At 40.3% G+C, this 21,456-nt stretch overlaps 1 protein-coding gene across 2 annotated transcripts in view; it reads left to right on the forward strand.

The window, feature by feature from the left end:
• The window catches only part of TAF4B (TATA-box binding protein associated factor 4b), a 75,499-nt gene that overhangs the window by 28,494 nt on the left and 25,549 nt on the right, over positions 1-21,456 (forward strand). The window contains exons 7-12 of one of the 2 annotated variants that reach the window (XM_074576878.1): positions 434-1,018; positions 6,189-6,324; positions 6,937-7,042; positions 12,414-12,586; positions 15,284-15,414; positions 20,957-21,082. In XM_074576878.1, the coding sequence (XP_074432979.1) occupies positions 434-1,018; positions 6,189-6,324; positions 6,937-7,042; positions 12,414-12,586; positions 15,284-15,414; positions 20,957-21,082 (1,257 nt within the window). The remainder of the gene's footprint in view (positions 1-433; positions 1,019-6,188; positions 6,325-6,936; positions 7,043-12,413; positions 12,587-15,283; positions 15,415-20,956; positions 21,083-21,456) is intronic. The other variant, XM_074576877.1, reaches the window with a different exon arrangement.

The following is a 21,456-nucleotide window of genomic DNA, read 5'->3' on the forward strand; positions in this document are numbered from 1 at the left end:
CAGGCAGGCTCCATGGAATAAACACAGCTGTTACAATATAGCAGGGTTTTTTGGCAAAACAAAATTTTTTGAGGTAATAAAACAGTGAAAATGGTCTTTTTCAAGAACACAAATTTCAAATTGAAAAATCTAAACAAAAGAAGAAAGAGAGGGGTGAGTTTACCTATAGATGGAGTTTGCCATGTGCAGTGAAGCCATGGTGACTGTTGACCTTTGCTCGGTCTGTGTTGGTGATTCTTATGGTCTTCACTGAGCAGTATCGTCATCAATTTAAGGGTGCCTGAATTCTAGCAAAACTTGTTTAGAATAAGCAGTTTATTGTCTCATGAAAAATTAAATTGGAAGATGAGGAAGAAGATTCAGTTGCTAATGTATCAGTATTGTGGAAAACTCTGCTGGTGTTATATCCAGTGTTTTTTCATTTTTCTTCTAGAAAAGCATGCTTGCTTTACGGCAGCTAATGCCCAATGCTCAGAGCTTTATCCAGCAGTGTATGCAGCAGCCAGCTCCAACCCAAGAAGCTGTTTCAACTTGCACCTCTGCAGCCCCTGCTCCTTCAATAGCAGTGACAACCTCAGCTATAGCAACAACTTCTATTCCAGTTACGAACCCAGCGTCTGCCTCTGTAACAGTCACAGCTACTCCGGTTATAAAACCGGTCCTTGCCAGCGTGTTGCCAACAACTTCTCTACAGACTGTGAAGCCCAAGCCTGTTCCTTCCTCTACAGTGGTGACAGCATCTCTTCGTCCTGCAGCTTCAGTCCTTACCACGACGATAACAACATCAGGGCTGACTGCTATCCATACTGTCAAGCCAGTCTTCACCTCTGCGGTAGCAACGTCCTCTCTCCAGTCTGCAAAGCCACTACTGGTCTCTACAGCAGCATCTTCAGCAGCAACCCCTATCCAGCCTCTGAAACCAGTCATTGGAACCCCAGTCAGTATTAAAATCTCACAGCCAAACTCCGTGGTTGCTCAGTCAGTGGGTACTCAGCAGGTGGTTAAAGTCAAACAGTTGGTAAGATGAATTTCTCAGCTTCTCTGTAACCAGGCTTCTTTACTTTGACTCTTACCATTTTGTAAAGAGGATACCAGTTTGGATCTTACCTCTTAATGTGTGGTTTTTTGTTTTGTTTTGTGTTTGTTTTTTTTTTTTAACATATGAAGCTAGTCTGTCATAAGTCAATCAGTTATGTTTGTCATACTTCGGGATTTTGAGCCCTTGCTGAACCGGTGAATCAACAGCTAAGCTGTAAGCTCAGTCTCTTGCAAGGCATGCTGACCGCCGTTCAACCAGACTGAACATCCAGCTTCAGACACAAGGGAACATGAGTTCTGACCCCTGATATGCATGCCACCAGGCTAGGTTGGCATCTGGAAGAAAAGGCAGGAAACAGAAATTGCTCATGGGATGCTTATATTAATTACTGTTAGATGCCTTGTTAGGGCTGTGCTTGAGCTAGCCACCAGGGATTCCAGTACGTCTACCTTGGTAGTTCCTACCCTGGATACTTTGCAGGCACAGGTGGTTTGATGATGTTTAGTGATATGTTAACTGAAATGTACGAACTAGCTCAAGGAGCTTTTCAGAGCAGAGTTCCGACCTCCAAATTTACTAAGACATGTTAATTATGAAGTCATCCAAAAGTGAGCTTTTTCTATCAGGCCTCATTAGCTAACAAATTCCAGGAGGAATAAATGTCTTATTAAAACAATACCCTCAGAAGCAATGTGTTAACATTTTTTTTTTTCTTGGCACAGGTTAACTTCTTGCTAATGTTAATTTTAAATACCAACAAACTGTGGATTGCAGGTATACCCAAAAGAGCAACGTTGTGAAATACATTAAGTTTGGTTTATGGGTGTTTGAGATACTGAGTAATATGCTGTCTGACTGGTCTACCTGCAAATAACATTCTCAAGTATTTTGAGAGAATAGTCTACCTTTGGCAGATCAAGAACTTGATTACTGAATCGAGGACTTCCTTCTAAAGATTTTTCCTTAAAAAGAGGGGAAAACATTAGACTTCCTATGAAGCTAGATTTACTTTCCACATGTATAGTAGGTCATCTAGTATGTGAATTTCCTTTGTAGTTTGTTTATTGAGTATACTTGATTTAACAGTATTCACCCCCCTAAAATGTTTTGCTTTTTTTAAGTTTTCTTCCTTTCAAAGTGCATAAGGTGGATGTAATACAAGAATCCTGCATTCTAAATTAATGAGCTTACGCTACCAGCTTTTCACCTTTTCAGACTTGCTTAAAAAGAACAAAGTACTCAACTATATGGAGGGGATGGGCATCCTTTTTACGAGTGGGTTTGTTTAAAAACAGTTATCAAGCATATGCACTATCAGTCTTTGATGATAGCAGCTAAAGCCAAATTGGAAAAGGAATTGGTACCCTTACTGTCTTTAAGGACTAAATTTGAGATTCCAGCCAGAAGAAAATGAGGGTTTCTTAGGTTGTAGAAGGGCTGGAGAGCAGTTTGTTGGCTACACAGCAAGCCATGTAATCCAGGGGAAAGGTTGGCCATCTGTACAAATAGACGAGGAAGCTTAACTGTACACTAGGGAGTCGAAACACTTCTTGAATGTGATATTGGTGAACTCAAGAAATGACTTCTGCCTCCTCTGCTACTGCTGTGTGGCAGCCTATTGCAATTGCTTTTCTTCACTGTGCCTTATGTGCATTGAATTGCATACAAAACACGTTTTTATCCTCATTTGGGTAGATCCCAGGCACAGTGATTAAAAGACTTGCTCTTCAAAATACCTTTTTAATTTTGTTCTCTTAGTTGAAGGGCTGAGTTGACCACTTCACAGCTTAGCCGTATCAGGAGCTTGGTGTTTGTTCAGACAACCTATTAGCACAAAGAGCAAGTTCATAGAAGCAGCTGCATCTTCTAGGGCTTCCCTAGTGCATTTCCTTGAACGGACAGAGGGTCTGTTTTCCTCCCACAAGAAAACAAATCTGGACCTCCCCTCTCTTAACAGAAGAGTGCTGCTGCCAGCTGAAAGGAAGAACGTGCCAGCTGTGCAAATCTGTCCATACAATGGTGCCAGCAATTTTTTTTCCCTTTCCAGCCCTCAGGGTTATCTGATGCCATACACTCCCCCTGCATGCCCATTTCTAATTTAGGTCTCTTGTGCTTGGGAATGTAAAGTGGACTTTCATGTGCCAGCTCCGATGTAATGTTGGTGCCGCTTAAGAATGCGACACTGCAGTATTTTAATATCAAAATTGTGACTAGTGTGGTGCAACATGTAACTGTCTTTTCTGTGGCATGATTATCGAAACTCGAGGTTTGAATGGTGGACACAGAGGGGCCAGTTCTTCAGGGATGCTTTTGGGGTTGATCACATGGCTGTGCGGGGAGAGTTGGATGTTGGACAGGGTTCCCTCTCAGTGACTTTCTTAACACAGATTCATTTAAGGGCATTGGCACACACAGAAGTTTCATCTTACAAAGAAAGCTCATCTTGCTGTAGTATTGCTTTGTCTCTTGTTAAAGCACAATAAACGAAAATTTACATTACCAACCGCTTGCTTCCAGTGGTGAGAAAGCTGCTGTGAGACCACAACTTCATGTTAAGCATAAAAAGCAAGAATTTTTATGGTGTAGTTCCTGCAATTACCAGTGAGACATGCTCCCTGGACATTGCTAGTGGTTGAAGCAAGAAGTGAAGTGCTCGTGCTGTTCCAACCATTTGTTCCTAGTGACTTGTTGTTAGTGTCAGGTCCCCTCAGAGCTGAGCTTTCTTGAGCAGAAAATCTCCTCTGTTATTTTTCAAGAGTTTTTTTTGTCCTGGATGTATGCTTTTGCATTCAGCTGGTGAGGCTTCCTTCATGAAGCAATATTGCTTGTAGTGTGTGTTGATACCTTACCATCTCTCTGCTCGTCTCTGAACTTTGCTTTATGAATGTAGAAAAGGTTCCAGTAAGGCTAATCAAAGTCTCTCTCAGGCAGCTGTCCCTGTGCTGTCAGATGGATGTTACATTGCTTTCTTTTTTTTACTTTAAGAATGTTCGTGCTTTTTATTCTGATGTCTCTGTCAACCTACTTAACGTGGCACAAAGGAACAGTCCCTTTTCTTAATTACTTCTTGCTGCTAACCTGAAGAAAAGAGGCAATAGCTCTTTCTTACAGATATTATCTATTTTTGTAATACTTTTTTTCTGGCATTAGATCCTTGTTGAAATTTCTAGGATTGTTGCCCTGTTCTGTTGCAAGTCCCAAGGACTTCCAGCTTTTGTTAGTCTAGCAGCTAGAATAGCAAACACAAACTCAGCTTTACTGCCAACACATCCTTTCTGTTTCTCGTTGATCTAGTCTCCTCAGTTACTTGACTGACTTCCCAATCTCCAGCTAGGCTGTTGATTTAACACTGGCTGTTCTTCTTGTCTGCCGCACCTTCACCTTGAATGCTTTATGTTTCCTCCTGTGCTGGTTTCAGAGTTTTGCATGCTGAAGATGAAGCATCATTCTTGCTGGTGGTAGGGAGGATCTCAAGGTGCGTATCAGTGTGGTTGCAGGTTTATCCAAGCTGGTTGGTGGTTCAGTGATTATCTGAACATATAAATGATGCTGTTAACATTATTTCAACTTCCAGCAGATGGAAGCTGGATCTTTCAGAAAGATCAGATTGTGGTTTCATAAAAACACATTGAACCAAATGTTAGTGTGTGTACCAGCTCGCGAGGCAGCCCTGCTCGTGTGAGCCTTGACTCTCTCCGCAGTCCGTCCCTGTACTCCCGTCGTTCTTACTTCTGCATAAAAAGTTGGGAGATAGGGATCTTGTGTTTCTTCTCAGGAACTGCCTGTTCATTGTTTTTCAAACACTGCCTTCAGCTCAGTTGTTCTATGTTAGTGCTGCTATGCTGAACCACGACACTAGTAGCAGAGTGGTATGGGGGGTGAGTGGGACATATCTTGACTATTTGATACGCAAAGTACCTCTTTTTGTGAATGTGGGACACTTACCTTCATGGTGTTTACTGATAAATATGAAGTTAGATGACAGAAGGACACAGCCTAATTTCTGAAGTTTAATAAGTGTCAGTTCTTCATTTAGTTAAACTTGTGCAGTGTTGCTGTGCAAGCAGTCTTTAGACTTTCTGAAGTTAGAATAAAAGACATAGAGGAGAAAAAGTGGTTTCTTTACCTTGAAAATTCCTTTGTATTAGCTTTTTGTTGCTAAAAAAGTAGGATTCAATCTGAAGGTGTTGATAATCTTGTGCTTTGGTACAAGCACATCTTTCTACTACTTGGAATGAAGAACTTTTCCAAAAGATGTATGAAAAGCTGCAGCTCACATTCTGCTAGCTAGGAGGCTTAGAAATGACACTTTTAGGGATGCTGCAATTTTATTATTTTCTTGCATTTTAATAGCTACCCCTGAAGAGGAAGAATTAGTATTTATGGGCTGTGCCTTTAGGTCTGTGTTGTGATGACATCCTGCTGTCTGGTTTTGTTTCTTTCAAGAGCCTCTTTACACAAAACTATCATCCCCCTTCCTTTTTACCCTTCAGCAGTGTACTGATGTTTCTGTGCGGAGGCTCTACTCGCTATAGGTGTTGCTAGTTGGTACTTCATGTTCCTGCGAACCGATGTGTTCAGTGTACTTTTGCTTAACACTTTGAAACTCAGCATCTCAATTTACAATTGATGTTGCAGCTCCAAAAGTGCGTTAGTAACTTTATAGTGTATACTCTTAATTCTTGGCAGGAAAAGGATTTCATGCAAGATTTCAAACTGTTTGTTTTGGTGTTCTCTCTTTTTAACTATGTGTATGTGACAGCTGCCCTTTTGAACTTGTTGCCAGGCAGACTCAATATTCAATTGTTAGTCTGTTAAGCAAGACTTACAGAGAGGAAAGCCTCTTAGTGTAATGTATTGTGTAGTCCTCGTTGAAACTTGTATAATACAGTTATCAATGGAGAGTAGGGGTGAAGTGTCCCGAAGAGCTTGCTAAATGAGCTGGAGCTTAAAGCTCACCACCAAGTTGTTAAGATTTTGTTTCTTGTCATGAAGTAAAAAAAAAAAAAAATTTCTGCGCATGTTTACTTTAAACTGAAAGCTAGACATGCATGCATGCCTAGTGCCACTTCTGGCTGGCTGAACACATTGATGCTGTTTACTTCTCTCTATGTTTAGCTGTTCTTGATATTGGATATTCCACTTCCAGGTAGTCCAGCAACCATCAGGAACCATTGTAAAGCAAGTATCCACACTCCCACAACCCTCAACGCTGACCCTACAGACATCTGCTGAGAAAAGGATGCCGCTGAATACACTTGTTCAAACTAACCAATTTCCTGCAGGTACAGTGTAACCTCTTTAATGGAGGAGGGAGAGGACTGCTGAGGTATAGAAATGAGTGCAGGCTGTTGGTAGATTGTAGGAGTTGTAGTGAATTGATGGTGGTTGTCTGTCGGGAGCAGCCAGCTCTGTGCGATAAGTTAAACATTTTTACTGCCTGCTTGGAGTTCTGATAAGAAACTCAGTGCCATGTCTACTTCTAGCACCTGTTAAAAGCATGTCAATCAAATATTTATACTTGTTAAAATACTGTGAGTAAGCTCCTTGCAGTAAACTTCCTTTAAACCGTGATGCTTTTGAGAATCTCTTCGTGAGACTTTGCTTTTTTTCCTTTAACAGGTCCAGGTCGATGCATGATGTGAGTTTGTCTCAGCCAGCCAGTTTTCACTAAAACCTTTCACTGGTCAGCATAGTGGAAGGTGTTTGCTGAGAGCGTGTAGGGGTTTTGTCCATACAGTACATGCAGAATGTAAGACTCTAGAGTATCTGGTTTCCAAATGGACCTAATTAGTTGTTACTGAGTCTGCAGTAGCATTTGCTAGAAGTATGAACTGATTAAACAGTTGTCTTAGCGTTTTGCTTTCTGCTATGTCATGTTCTTTATTTTGTTTTAGGTTCCATTCTGAAACAAATTACCCTGCCAGGACGTAAAATTCTGTCGCTTCAAACATCTCCTGTTCAGAAAGCTAAAATAAAAGAGAATGGAGCAACATCCTTCAGGTAACAATAAACAACATCAGAAGTTTACTGTAGGAAGGAACAGACAGCAAGTATGGAGGTGGGAACAGAGCCCAAATAAAAGCAACTTTCTTTAGCAACTTGTTTATGATAGGTAGTTTTTGGCATAGGGGAACCTAAAAGTTTTGACCTCATAGCAGATGTTAATTATTCTTAATATAAGAAAACTGGCCTGATGAGGTTGGGTTTTCATCGTGCTGTCACAAGAGTAATTATACAAACAGTGTGGATTAGTTTTTCACTTGTTGATCTCCATTCTGTGAGTACTATTAACTAATCTAAAGCAAAGTCAGATACAACCTCTTGTTTTTTACAGACCTCAAGATAGTATTGAACTGTTACTTGGACTGACTGGTAACAACCTGTCTAAAGCTCTGTGCTGGATTATGAAATCTTTTATTAGCTCCTCTTATGAGCTTCCTCCTGTATGTAAAGGTGAAAGTCTTTGACTACACCTCTAATTATGGCTTCTGGCGTATTCTCTAGGCTTTTAGTTCTGTTAACTGATGAACTTTTCAAAAGCAGAATTTTAATTTATTTTTTTATATCCGAAATACGGTGTTGAAACAGAGGTACAGACTGCCATAAGCATTATTGGTCTTAAAACCTTAAGGCAAGCTTGAAGTTACTCTACCAGGGATAAAAGCAGACATAACAACTTCCTCTTGTTGACCAGTTGACTTCTCATCTCTTGAAAGCTACAGCTTTGTGTGCACTGATATAGACAGAGAGCTGTTGTTTTTTACAGTAACATACAGTGTACACTGAACACTTAAAACATTGGTAGCCAGAAGTTAAAATAAAAAGCTGATGTTAAAGCAGTAGCTCTGTTCAGCTCCCTCAAGCTATTACGACATATACTTCGGAATATAATTTGTGATGTAATTTTGCGTAGTGGTATTTGCAAAAATCACTTCATAAATATCATTAAAAAAACACCAACAAAAGAAACAAACAAAAAAAAAAAAACCAAAACAACCTACAGAAAAGCCTAGAAATTTTTTTTTTGTGATCTTCCAATCAGAATATATCAACTGTCTTACATGAAAAAGTTTGAGTTCTTGAAGTTCCTTCGCTGAATTAAGTTCTTAGTGTAGGCAAAACTTTGTGTCTACAGTGTGATCCAAGATGGATTTCTGTTCCTACTTTTCAAAGTAGTGTAATGAGAATTCAGACTTGAAATCTCTAGCTCACCTTAAATTTTTCTAGTAAGTCTCTTCTCTGAAGAAGTCATCTCTTTGCATACATCACTGGTGCTTCTCCTATTCCCTGTTATAACCAAACTTTCTGACTTTAAAAACTACGTGTGAGAATCTTCATATACCTGAACTGGGCAAGCATGTACCTAAACTTTTGGCTTCTCTACATGAAGCATCCACATTCTCCAAGAAGGTCGAGCACCACATAGTGTTAATCTGGACGGGGCAATAGACATTCCTTGCTCTGTTCTGTTCTAACTTTTATTATTCCCAGCACAGCTGTTTTTTGACCTGTGATCCATCAACTGGCTGATCATTTGTAAGGCAGAGAGAAGCACCATGGCCCCCTTTCAGGTTTTGTGATGAGACTCGTAATAGGCAGAGAGCATGTCTTGTAATTGAAGTGTCACGTGTACGATCACATCAAACTGTGGCTTCTCATTGCAGTGTATCATCAAGCCTGACTGCCATTGTCACTAGGTTAGGTTAGGATTTGAGAATGTAATACTCGCTAAGCTGTACTTAATAAGCTGCAATTTGACCTTGTCTGTGCTTTAATAGGCTGTTTTGGTTGCTCGAGATTAGCAGTAGAAAAAATGGTGATCCCCACCCACCAGTTAAAAAAAAACCCTTCTAGAAATGAGAAGATTTCAGCTAAGCATGGGCATTGCTGGCACTTGATTGCCCCATGGCATGTATTGTAAAGGGCAGTCTGTTTTAAAGGCATCAAAATTTGTATAAACTGTTCTGCATACTTCTGTAAAGTACATGGTAGAGCACCCTGGAAAAAATAAGACATGCATTTGCATCTACAAAGTTGTTTTTTTTTTTTCCATCTATTCTATGTAATCGAATTGTTCTCCAAAGCACATACATCTGACTTGTGCGTTTTGTCTGGAAGATACCAGCAATCTCAAGTAGCAGACAAACAGGAGCGAGACAGTAGAGTGGAGAACATCTGGGCAGCTGTTCCACCTGCCCCATGGTGGTGGGGAGTGCTGGTGCTTCTTGCTCCACTGGAATTCTTCTGTCCCATGTTGTTGTCCATGACGGTGCACAGAGGTTTGGGTTAAGCGTGCCTTTCTAGTTTTCCTTTAGACTGTTGTATAAAATGGAGTAAATAAAGATGGATTTAAAGGAAGATGTGTGCGTTGGTCGAACACCAGAGGGTGCCACAGACTCACTTTTCAACCAATACAGGCAAATTCATAGATGTGAGGTGCATCCGCATTGCTTGGGCCTCTTTTCCAGTGAAATATTTAGTAGAAATGTCAAACCCGACTTCATGCAGGGTAATGCTCAGAACTCTGTGTTCCGTTTCCCCCCCTTATCCTGATAAGCTTAAATCACAGGAGACTTATAACAGCTGTGAGAGTTTTTCTTGTTGATTTCTGGGTGTGACATGATCATGTGCAAAAAGCATTAAAGGAAGTCGTGTAGAAGAGGAGATTTACGGAGGGATTACTGAAAATGAAAGCAAGTCCGTATTCAACAGAAACGTCTGCATATATACTCTGGAATATTTTGAATTTATCACTTTAGTAGAATGATTTTTATAGTTTACTCGAAGCACATGATACCTTACTTAAAATGATTGAGGCTTGTTTGAACAGCAAGGAAGAAAGAATAATAAAAAGTAGAAACTTAACATGATTTCTGAAACTTACATTCATCTTTAGCAAGCACTACTTCTAAGGAAATGTAATGATAGTTTCTTTGGGTTAAGTAAAATAAGTGCAGCAGTGTTTTCATAGGTACAAATTAGTCTTTCATCGAGGCTAGTTGACTCAGTGACTTAATCCAAACTTATATCCCTCACTGAAGAATTTAGAATTGGTCCTTAAAAACAGCACAGGTAGAGATGTTGACTTGCATATAAGCTCTTGTATGTGTGTACTCACAAGAGATTGTGTGCATGGAAATACTAAAGAAAATAGTAAACTGATAAAGGCTGATTTGAGAGAACTGAATCTTGTGTATGTAGAAAGGTGTATAGAGGTATAGTGTAGAAGTTTACCTCCTTCTTGCTTAAGTATTTGGAGTACGTGGCCAGATTAAAAGCTAAAATGACTTACTAAAACTGCATGCTATACAGTTGTACCTGAGGTGCAAGCATCCTTACTTGCATTCCATAAACAGCTCCACAGGGGTAACATCAGGTTCCAGCACCTGCACCTCTGATAGCTTATGATGCGCGTTCTTGGTGCTAATTGTGCTGATTTTGTAATCTTCTTTATCAGCAGATCTGCAGTCACTGCGCTTTAGTGGGATTCTTGCCTCTGCCATCTGCAAAGACTTCTCTGTAGTGGTCATTAAGAAGAGGAGACTGGAGTGTACTTGTGAAGATCAGTTAGCACCCAATTAGCATGCGGTGAAGCTTCATTTACACACTTCTTGAAAGATCAGGGTCTCTGTTAGGCTGATAGAGCATGAGTATACGCTTGGAACTGCTCAGTTGCTGGTTGTAGGAGGAGGGAAGCTGTTCTAGCAGCAGTGACACTCTGACAATCCAAGAGGGTAACACTTTTCTTAGCACAGTGGATTTGGGGCACAAGCCTAGTCAGGAAGCGATGTCTAGACTTTCTGAATGAAGCTGGTTTGAGAATCTGATGGGTCTTCTTTTCCTGAACAAATCACATAGAAACTGCTGTCCGTGAGGGCACACAAACAAATGGCAGGAGGAGTAAGGGAAGGCTGGACTCCTTTCCTAGTCAGGCTTCTCTCTCTAGAAGTTTGTGGGAGAAGACTTGTGCCGTAGAAACCCATTGAAGCCCAAAGGAGAAAATGCATCTATAGTTTTAAGAAAAAATCCCAACACTTTCTTGTGTCTTTTGAGTATCGCTCAAACCCAACCCACGTTGTAGTAATTTCAGCTTCTACCTGTTGCAAGTCAGAAGACAGCTTCCAAGAGATCCCATTTCACCTAAGAATGGCAAGGTTGTGACTAAACCCTGGTTCTAGAGTTATGTAGGCCACACAGTATTTTCTGAAGATGAACTTTATCAGCTCTTGCCAGTGAATACTTTTTAGGAGGGGGTGGTGTGGTTTGACTTTTTGCTTTCTTTTGTTTTCTGAATCAAAAAACTTTCAGATTGAGTGCTTGCACCTGTCTGTATTAATGATGATGACTTGTGTTCTGGTTCAAAACCCTTGAAGCCACTATTAGGGCCTTTGTCACTTTGTGATGCAAAAAAGGCTTTCTTTGATGATCTAAACTTAATTGAAACTAACTTGGCATTTTCATTGCTAAGGTCTTGCAAAAACTTTTCCTATATAAAATTAATTCAGTATTTTAACTAAAATAATTATTTAAAAAAAAAAAAAAAAAGCTGAGGAACACAGGCTATTTGTTTAACGTGAGCTTTGCCATGATTATAGTTAGTCTTAGTTATGTTAGCCCTAAGTACACCAAACTTGAGTTTCTATTTTGAACATGCAGACAGACCAAAGCTGCTACAGTGGAATCCAGATAACGGAGGGATGTTAAGAACTAGAGCTCTGCCACTGTTCTTCAGAAGCATAGCATCCTCCCTGCTACGTACATAAGTACTATATGGTAGTTCTGATTTAAAGGGCAAGGTGTGTTGGTACTATATACTACTGACAAGGAGCGTTTGTATCTTATTTTTTAAGGGAACTCACTAAAAGAAAAGTGAAGATCAGGTTTGTGCTAATATGCTTGTGCTGTAAGCTTAAGTTCATAGGGTAGGCATCTCAGTTAGAAAATGGGCTTGTTTATAACTTCAGTGAGTCAGTATTCAGCTTTATTCAACACTTGGTTCTACCTGGTGAATTAGAGTTTTAGAACAAATTTCAGGCTATAAGAGCAGTGGTGCGGGGTGGGGGGCTTGTGGGGACCTTTTAAGCCAGGTTTACCTCAGTCCTTGCTTTCTGAGCTTGCTCAAAATTTCAGTTTCATGTAAAGGATTCGCATGCCTAGCAAATGAGGCATTAGTCAAGCAAGCGTTTGAGAGGCACTTCACTGAAGTGTGAAAGCTTTTAGGAGTTCTCTGTCGCTGCCCACACCCACACTAAACATCAATTGTATAGAGGTAGCCTCCAAGATACCTGAATGTGGCTGTTGGTTGGTAGTCTAGAGGCTTTTTCTTTGTATCCATTCTGAACCAAGCATAAAACTCTGGTTTTCTCTTTAGTAGAGATGAAGATGACATAAATGATGTGACTTCTATGGCTGGGGTCAATCTTAACGAGGAGAACGCATGCATTTTGGCAACAAACTCTGAGCTCATTGGTACAGTGATCCGCTCTTGTGCAGATGAACCTTTTCTCTCTTCGGAAGTGCTTCGGAAGAAGATCTTAAACATAGGTGAGAACAAAGCATACGTAACAGATACGTGCGGATGTAGTATTTCCTTGCCTGCTTCATAAGCCAGCCTCCAATCTTTGAAGGAAGAGTTGAAACTATCAAGACCTGTCATCTCAATTAATATGTTTCTGTTGAACTATACTGAGTTTTTACTTCCTCTTCTAGGAAACAACTGTTCTCAAAGGTTTTTTACATGGAAATAGATTGAAGTACAACCAGTAAAAAAGAAATTGGTGCCACTTTACATGTGAGAACTGAGCAACTTTATTACTTTTAAAGTTAATGGAACACATAACAACCGTATAGATGCTAGTGTCAAATCAGACACTTAAGAGTGCTTTTCTATTTCTGCAGCTCCTAACTTGAGGCATTATGCTGATTTTTCCTAACAGTTTTTGCATTCCTCAGTCTGTTCAGATATCTGTACTCTATTGACCAATGTTACAGATCCTGATGATGTGATTAGGAAGAGGTTTCAAACTGCCAATATGCACAGGGCAGACCCTTGTTTATGACTCCCTCTATGGAAAATTCTTTTGTTAATTTGATGCAAAAGAGATGTGAAAGCTGTTTGTGTCAGTGAATAATACCGTGGAATGTATGTTGAATGTCTGAGACTAAACGGTAATAGGAAGTTTTTAGTGCATGTATCATCTCAGCTGTTAGTTGTTATTTTGCACAGAAACTCTCTCAGCAATGTCAGAGCAGGGAGCGTGCATTTGTATAGCAGCACACTGATTGGTACCACTGCTGTCTACAGCAAACTGGGTGAATGTTGCTCAACTCTTTGCTCCTACGTTCTGCCTGGTAGCTTGCCATACTGGAACAGTGAGTTTTACAGCTGAGCATTCAGGAAAGCCTGCAGTTCATATGTGTGGTCGTAATTCTGTCACAGTGGTTTAACTGTGTGATCACAAAGTCTTTCTACACGCAACTGGTTCTTGTCCAAACTAAGAACCTAGCCTGTGACAAGCATGTAGCCTGCAAGTGCTATCTTCTATACATCCCACACTAGTGAGCCAGATGTGCCATCTGAGCTGTGTGGGGCATAGTTGAGTGAAGTAGGTGCTGTGCTACTAGTGGAAGAGGAGAAAAATAAACATTGAAACTGGTGCCTAGAAGCTTTTCTCAAAATTCAGCAGAGGGTTAACCAGTTATCCATGGGAAGTAGGTATAAGAAACATTAAAGAGCTCTACAAAAACATAACGTACTTCTGGAATAACTGTCTGGTTTGGGGTGTGAAGACAATTCATTGAAAGATGGAAAATACAAGCCTGGCTGTTTCATGGCTGGCATGGTAGCTGTTCCACATAATAAGTCATGTCATAAATGAAAAGTGTTTTGATGGCAAGGAAAGGAATGCTGTTGGGGAGTACAACAGTTCAGAAAATGAACACTTCTGCTCTTGAGCTTGAGCCCTCTTTGGTTTAGGAAGTGTGTCTGCGTGGAGGGAGGTCTTGAGGTTTGGGGCGATTTGTTTTGTCTTTATGATGACGTTTCAGTGTAGTGGGAAACTGCTGAGGAAGTGTTGAAAGGTGCTTGAGCAAAATGGGCTTTGTGCTCAGCCAAGGTAGAGGCCAAAGCTCACTGGCCAAGATCAAACAGTGGGAACACTTTGATCGTATCTGGGAAAACATTGTAGATTCTCCCCATCTTGCGAGATTGTTATTCACTTTCAGTTAAAGTAGCAAAGGCAAATGAAATAGGCGATTAGTGTTTCTTACACTGTACTGTTTATCCATTCTTAACACTCCACTTGGCAATAAATACCAAAATGAGTTTTGAAGGTGGGCAGTATATTGCATCATAAAGTATTACAGCTGCTCTAAGTGCAGTTGAGGGTCAAGGAAAAGCTCTTCTGATGGGTACGGTGTATGAAGCGTGTGAAACTGCTGCCTGCCCTGCCTACTAGGGAAAAGTTCCTGCTGTCCAGCTGTCTCGGTGGAGTTGTGTTGAGTGATCGATGGTGTCAACCACAGGAAGGCTTCTCTGTTGGCAGCCTGTAGCCGTGGGAAGCTTGCGGAGGTGATGGCCACCTCTGGGCACGGGGCTGGGACAGCTTTGCCCGGAGCTGTTGCCAGCCTCAGTCGCAGCTGCTGAAATACAGAGAGGCAGTGGCAACCCGAGAGAAAAGGTTTAAGGTGATGGCGTGATGACCCTGGCTGGACTTGATATGTGTTGTCCGAGCTGCTGCGGTGGGACGGGCCGTCAAGGCAGGTGAGAGGGTCCCGTGTGCTCAGAATGCGCTGCAAAAACCGTCCCTGCTCATTGAATAAATGTCATGAGTTGTTAACAAGCATGGTGTCAAGTAAGGGCAAAATGTAATTCTCTATTTTTTTTAATTACTGGAATTAACAGAATATGGCACTAATTTCTACAGCTACCACTTCTCCCCCTCCCCGAACATGAAGCTTGATTTGTGTTCTTATTAACTTTGTCCTATAAATGACCTTGCAAGGAGAGTGGTTCTGGAGGCTAAGTGAAACAATGTCTATATTTTCTGAAGCTCCAGGCTAAGTTTTATTAATGTAATGTCTGAGATCTTTGAAGTTGTGACTTTACCAGGAAAATCATAATCTCCAAACCTTTATTCATAATGGGTATGACTTCCAGGGGGAACAGAATACCTGCTGTGCTAATTATTTCAATTATCAGCTACTACTAAAACACGTAATGGATTTTCTCTGCTTCCACAGGTAAAAGGCATGACATTATGGAACTTAACTCTGATGTTGTGAACTTGATCTCCCACGCTACACAGGAGAGATTACGAGGGCTCCTAGAAAAACTAACTGTAATTGCTCAGCACAGAGTATCAACCCACAAGGTAAAGGAAATCATTAAGCAAGTTTTGTACCAAAGTTTTCCTGCTTTGCAGCCTTGAAGGTAAACCTCTTCCAACTGTAGGCATATCATATTCAATCTGTGCATTTTCAGTATCTACCAAAGGCTGGTTTTAACTGTTCATAGCCTCTAACTGTTCCTTACGTTTTCCATTCAGCTTCTTGGATAGGTGCTCTTAAAACCCAGCATGAGCATAAATGCATGCGTTTCTCCGCCTCCTCTTCGATAGAAGTGGTGCCTGTTATACAAAATCTGTCTTGCATGGTAAATGTAAAGCTATTTTTGAATGCTCTCGGTGGTCGGGATGATTTAGGGACTCGTGTTTGCTTTATGCATTTACTGTTGATGGAACTGCAGTATTGGCTCAGTAAAAAGCCTTGGGAAACTGAATTGAGTATTTTATTTTTAGAAAGTGTTCCGTGTGAAGGCAGAGACCCCTTTGATCTTAAAGTTTCCGGAACTTTTTTTCCACCAGTGCTACTTAAGATTCCCTCCCCTCCCTCTTGTATTAGCTCCATTCAATAGAAAGTATATTGGGTTCCAGTGAGCCAGTATCCCTTAAGATGCTTGTATGGTGCAAATGGGAAGCAATAACTTACTAGTAGCCAAAATAGCTCTTTGAGGCTTTTTTTTGTCATTCAATAATAAGATATTAGTCCTTACTTTTAACAGTATCAAGCTGTTTTGGGAAAAAAAAATTGGAAGTTAGAAGCAGGATGTATCTGTCAGGTCTTAAGTTTTTGTTTGTTTGGATTTGGGTTTTTTTTACAGGAACTTTATACTTCATGAAATTTAACAAGAAAACTAACTGATGTGGTAGGAGTTATTTTTGTACCGAACACTTTTTATAGGCTTTTAAGCACTTGAGAAGCAATAGTAAAGAGCAGGAACTATTTGGAAACTTCCAAGTATTTATAGTAATGTCTGGAGCAGTTGGAGTATGCTGTTCCTTGCTGGAAGAAGATGCAGTAACAAAAAAATTGATACAGAGGTAGTATAGAATTTTTTATGAGAAGTCTTCAGAAATCTGCACATGTTCTGTGTTGTCTCTCCAAAGTGGGAGATCCAGTAGAGCTTGTGAGCAAAAGTGAGGTGGAAGCTGAAGTCCTGAGTAACCAGTAGGACTTAGTGTCTTGGAGACACGAAGAACACAAGGGAATGTTTTTGGACAGTGGGCTTTATAGAGCTGATTTCTTTCTCGTTGAGCTAAAGCAACAGAAAACTGATAGGTTTTTGTCTGATTGAATTGCCAGAAGCACTGATGAGATTGTAAGCCTGCAATAAGCTTGCTTTCTTTTCCTCTTTTCTCAAAAACAAACAAACAAAAAGTAATGGGCATAATAATCCTAGAGGCACAGGTACCCTCTTCCGTTAGGAAGATGGTATTACGCTACAGAGGAATGTCCTACAGGATTGCGTTTGTGAGTAATAATATTGTGAGAGATGCTGACAGGCTTTTAGAAACTTAAGTTCAAGAACAGAACCCTACAGGGTTTTGGAGCCCTGTTATGCATTTTTATAAATTATATATATATTTTTTATTTATATATATATATATATATTTACACAGTCCGGTATTCCATCTGCCCCAGTGCTTGCCCCAGTCCTCTTTCCCTCTTAGGCTATCAATAGGTGCAACGTGTGCAATGTGCAATCCATGCATTTCAGAGAATTATCAAGAGCCTTTCGAAGAGGATTGGGCAGTTGCCCTGTAAAGCTTTGCATTGGCCTGTCTTCATTACAAAAAGACGGACAGTAATAGGGATAGGTGTGGTGAAACCAAGGTAACTATCGTTAGCGTAGAAGTTGGTGTAAAAAGCCAATAATTCATGGGATCATACTCAGAAAACTCTTCTTCCCAGTTTGCTCAGCTCATGCCTTGCAGCTTATATCTGATAGATAGCCCTGCAGAGAGAGTTGTTCAGGGTAAAACCTTCATACCATGCCACCATGTAGACCTGCCAATTTTTGCCCTTGTTTTGATAAATTTAAGAAATAATAAAAAAAAAAAAGTATGTAACTGGAAGTTACTGGCTTAATTAGGATAAAACTATCGTGGTGGTCTCTTTATCTGAAGTAGAAATAGCCTTTCAGATTGTTGTAAGCTGCTCTTTGTGCTGCGGCTCTTGTTGCAGTGCCTTTATAGAGCCTCAGTAAGACCATAAAGGCATTTAGGTAGTGGGTTTGGTTCTTCGGCTGCTTCCCTCCTACAATCTGTAGAACTGCTGAGGTATAAGAGTATGCATGCGACGTAATATGATACCCAAGGCCAGAATTAATAATGGCAACTAAACAGTACAGTGATTAAAAAAATGTTTTTAATGTGGGTGGCTTCAGCACAGCATGAGATGACTGCCATGCTCCTGTGTTTGGAGCCCACGAGAACGTGGCTTGGAGAGGTATGGTACGGTGCTGTGCTGTGAACATTGCGCCATGAAAACATTTTCCCTATGTACTGCAGTAACAGTGCACTGCAACCCTGAACTGCACTATCTGTAGGGCAATATGGCGTGGCAGCTGCATTGGTTTGAGGGGTAAGCTCTGAATGTAATGGAGTGAGCACTCCTAGATGTGAAAACAGCCAGCCTCCTACCCACACCGTGCTGCCATCAAACTGCAGAGCACAGGAGTAACTTACCAGAAGCCTTTTTGTTATTAACTTGGTTTAGGAGTTGACTATGAAATGCCGAAGCCTAAGTTCCCACCTAGTAGCCGAGTCTCTGCAACTGCCTGCATTCCTGCTCTGTCCTCAGCAAAGCTGTTCAACACAACTTGAACTGTTCAGATTTTGTGGGAGAACTGGTCTTTGTAGGATTCTTCCAACTTCTTTCCTGGTGGACTGGAGTGCAGCTTCCCTGTATGTGGGTTTTTCCTTTGTGCCCCTGGACATGCAATACATTCCTGTATGGCTAAACCTCAAGTGCCTTAGTCAGGTTTCAGATTCACTTAGAGGTATGTGACAGTCCGGGAAGGGAGCTGCAAATCGCAGACAAAGGTGTATAACTGCTCTTGAATTTGTTGCCAGCTCTCTTCTCACTAAAGACATACCTGTGAACGCTTTGCTTCAGTGCTGCATGTTTCAAATACGTGCAAACCTAACGTAAAAATTTTGGTAGGAATTGGCTGTGCTTTGGAGCACGTCTGTGGAGAAGTCTTAACTATGTGCATTTCTTCTGAAGGAAAAAAAAGTGTGGAGGAATGAATTTCATAATAAGGTTGTATAGATGCACTAATGTGCTATTGTTGTGTGGAAACAATAGCTTCTTTCAAGATAGCAAGTGAACTGCAGTTAAATTTAGCTCAGTTAAAATAAAAATGATGTTTTAACTGTCAGATATACAAGTTCAGCTTTGGCACATACAAATCTAACCTCACTGTGTATAGTGGTTACGTGCTTTATGTATCACTAAGTTAAATTCTGTTCTCAATTACACTTGTAACTTTAGTTTTGTTGATGAGATGAAATACTGTTATGAATGCACCCGTTTCTTGTCCCATATAAGCTCATGTTAGTACATTGGGGTGCTTCTGGTTGAGAGGCTTGCATTCCTAACTGGCATAGGGTCTTGGATTTGGCTTTAAAAATATAAGTACCTAACTCCAACTTTGGGCATTCCAAAGCAAAACACTTCTAAACTCTGGAAAAAATAATACTCTGGTAATATGGCTTTCTTCTTTGTGCCTTTTAAAGGGACATGGTGGTGTATTATTATAAACTGCTACTTGAAAACAAGCTGTACTGACTCAAAGTAGTGTTATGGTTTTGTGGGGAGCAATATAAAAGAAATCTCAGTAACAGAAGAGGGGGGAAAGGTTTGTTGAACATCTTTACAGAGCCACAGACTCTGCTTTGGAAAGAAAGTCTCCTTGGTTGCAATGCATGGTGTGGTCCAAGCCACAAGTTGGTGATACATGGCTATGTGGTGGCTCATTGAAAAGGACCCAACTTAATACCAGAAGAAGGATTGATTCCATGCTCTGGCTGGGTTGTGAGAATTCAGACTGGGAGACAATGGTGCCCTACAAGAAGACTTTTACTTTCTTCCCAGCTTTTAAAAGTATATGACTGGGTGTGGGAAGAAGAGTCAGAGTATAGTGTGTTTGAAAACTAAGACTTTAGCAACTGAAGTCACTGATAGTCCATATACTTAAAATATGCCCTTGCTTGAAATATAGTTGTAAAACATGCTGTGCTTATTCAAGAACAGTTGTGTGTCAAGGTTGCTTCATTAAAGCGTGAGATTGGGGTAGGGTAGAAAGAAGGGTTGCTGAAAGTATATGGTGTGTTGGGCTGGTAAAAGCCCAAGGGTAAATTTCTCAGGAAAAGATAAGTTCACAAAGTAACAGAGAAAGATGATGACTCTAAGATGCGCATTAAAAAGCGGTACAAACAGGTAACACAGATGTGCCTTATCCAGAATGGGCTCCCTGCTTTCTTTTGCCTACTGCCCTCTGGCCAACGTGTAGCTTAAATGGCGTGTCTTTGGAAGAGCGGAATGGTAAAAACAAGCTCTTCATTGCAAGTTGACCACATCTTAAATCTTTCCTTTCTCTGCCTTCTTTCCTCTCTAAAATAAAACTAAACTCAGGCTTTTTAGTGAGGGCAAAAATAGTATGAAAAAGAAACTACTGATTGTTATTTTTTAGACCAAAGGGACCATGGTCTTGTTTCAATGCATGCATGTCCAGTTACTGTTGGAACTATTCATTAGTACTCACTGGCTCAGCTTTGCACAGGGGACTGGACCAGATGACTTCCACAGGTCACCTTTCAACATAAACTATTCTATGACTTGAGAGCATCCACTGAGGCAAAAATATGTATTCCTAAAGCTATAATAAACCATATATCATTTATGTCACTTTCCCTACCCCCAAGATTCATTATAACTAGTTCTCCACTCCATAAAACCTCTTTTTTGGAAATACCAGGTGACACTTATTTTCAAATTCTGGATTAAATGGCTGAAACTAGAACACTAACGACTAGAAACTTAAAATGTCAAATTTTGTTTTTTCTTCACCATTTTAATTTAAAATTTAAAATTTAAATTTAAATTTAAATTTTTAAATTAAATTTAAATTAAAATTTAAAATTTATTTAAAGGGGGAAGGATAACATGTTCTGCTGCTTTGCGGTTTTTTGAGGTTTTTTTTAGTTTTTTTTTTTCCTCTTAACCTGTCCAGAAGACAGTCTTGTACGTATCCAGTAAACATGCAGAATTGCTGTTCAAAACAAAATTGTAGACTTAAAGACTTTGTTGGTGTTGTAGTCAATATAGACTAGATGTTGTTCATGTCACTTGTTCAATAGCGTCTTACTAGTCAGAGATGCCAGGGAACATGCTTCAGTGGAGAGGAGATGTGATGATGACTGTCTACCACCTGAAGTCTTTTCTAAAACAGCCTGCATTTTTCAGCTTTGAAAAAATAGTGGTGTTCTTTCCAGATTGATCCCATTGGGTTTATTAGCTCTAGTGGTGTATATGAAAGTTTGCTTGTCTATAACAAACTTCTCTTTCCAGGGGAGTGATAGGTACATCGTATCTAGTGACACCAGAGCACAGCTGAAATTTCTTGAAAAGCTTGATCACCTAGAAAAGCAGAGAAAGGCTGAAGAGGAACGTGAAATGTTGCTTCGAGCAGTCAAGGTAAGAACTTCACAAGTAGGGTTGTCCCTTAAACTGGTGAACATCTTCAGGTTTCTCCTATTTCTGCTTTAAATGTAACCATTAAGCCTGTAACTGGAAATCCATAATGTTTAGGATAGCCTAGGCTATACAGAAGAGGATTTTAGCTTTTTAAAAAAAAACAAACCAAATACCAGGAGTCCTTTCAGATGTGTGGTGGGGTGAACTTCTTTTGAGATTATTCCTACCAGCCAAAATGAAATGAAAGAAGTATTCACATAGCTGTAAATGTCCATCCTGGCTCTATTTCTGGCTGTAAAAGTGGTGTGTCTTTCTCCATATCTCCGTGTATGGCACAGTTTGAAAATACGGTTTAGTTGTGCTTGTTCAAGCTG

This window comes from Larus michahellis, chromosome 2, assembly GCF_964199755.1.
Source record: "Larus michahellis chromosome 2, bLarMic1.1, whole genome shotgun sequence".
NCBI lineage: Eukaryota > Metazoa > Chordata > Aves > Charadriiformes > Laridae > Larus > Larus michahellis.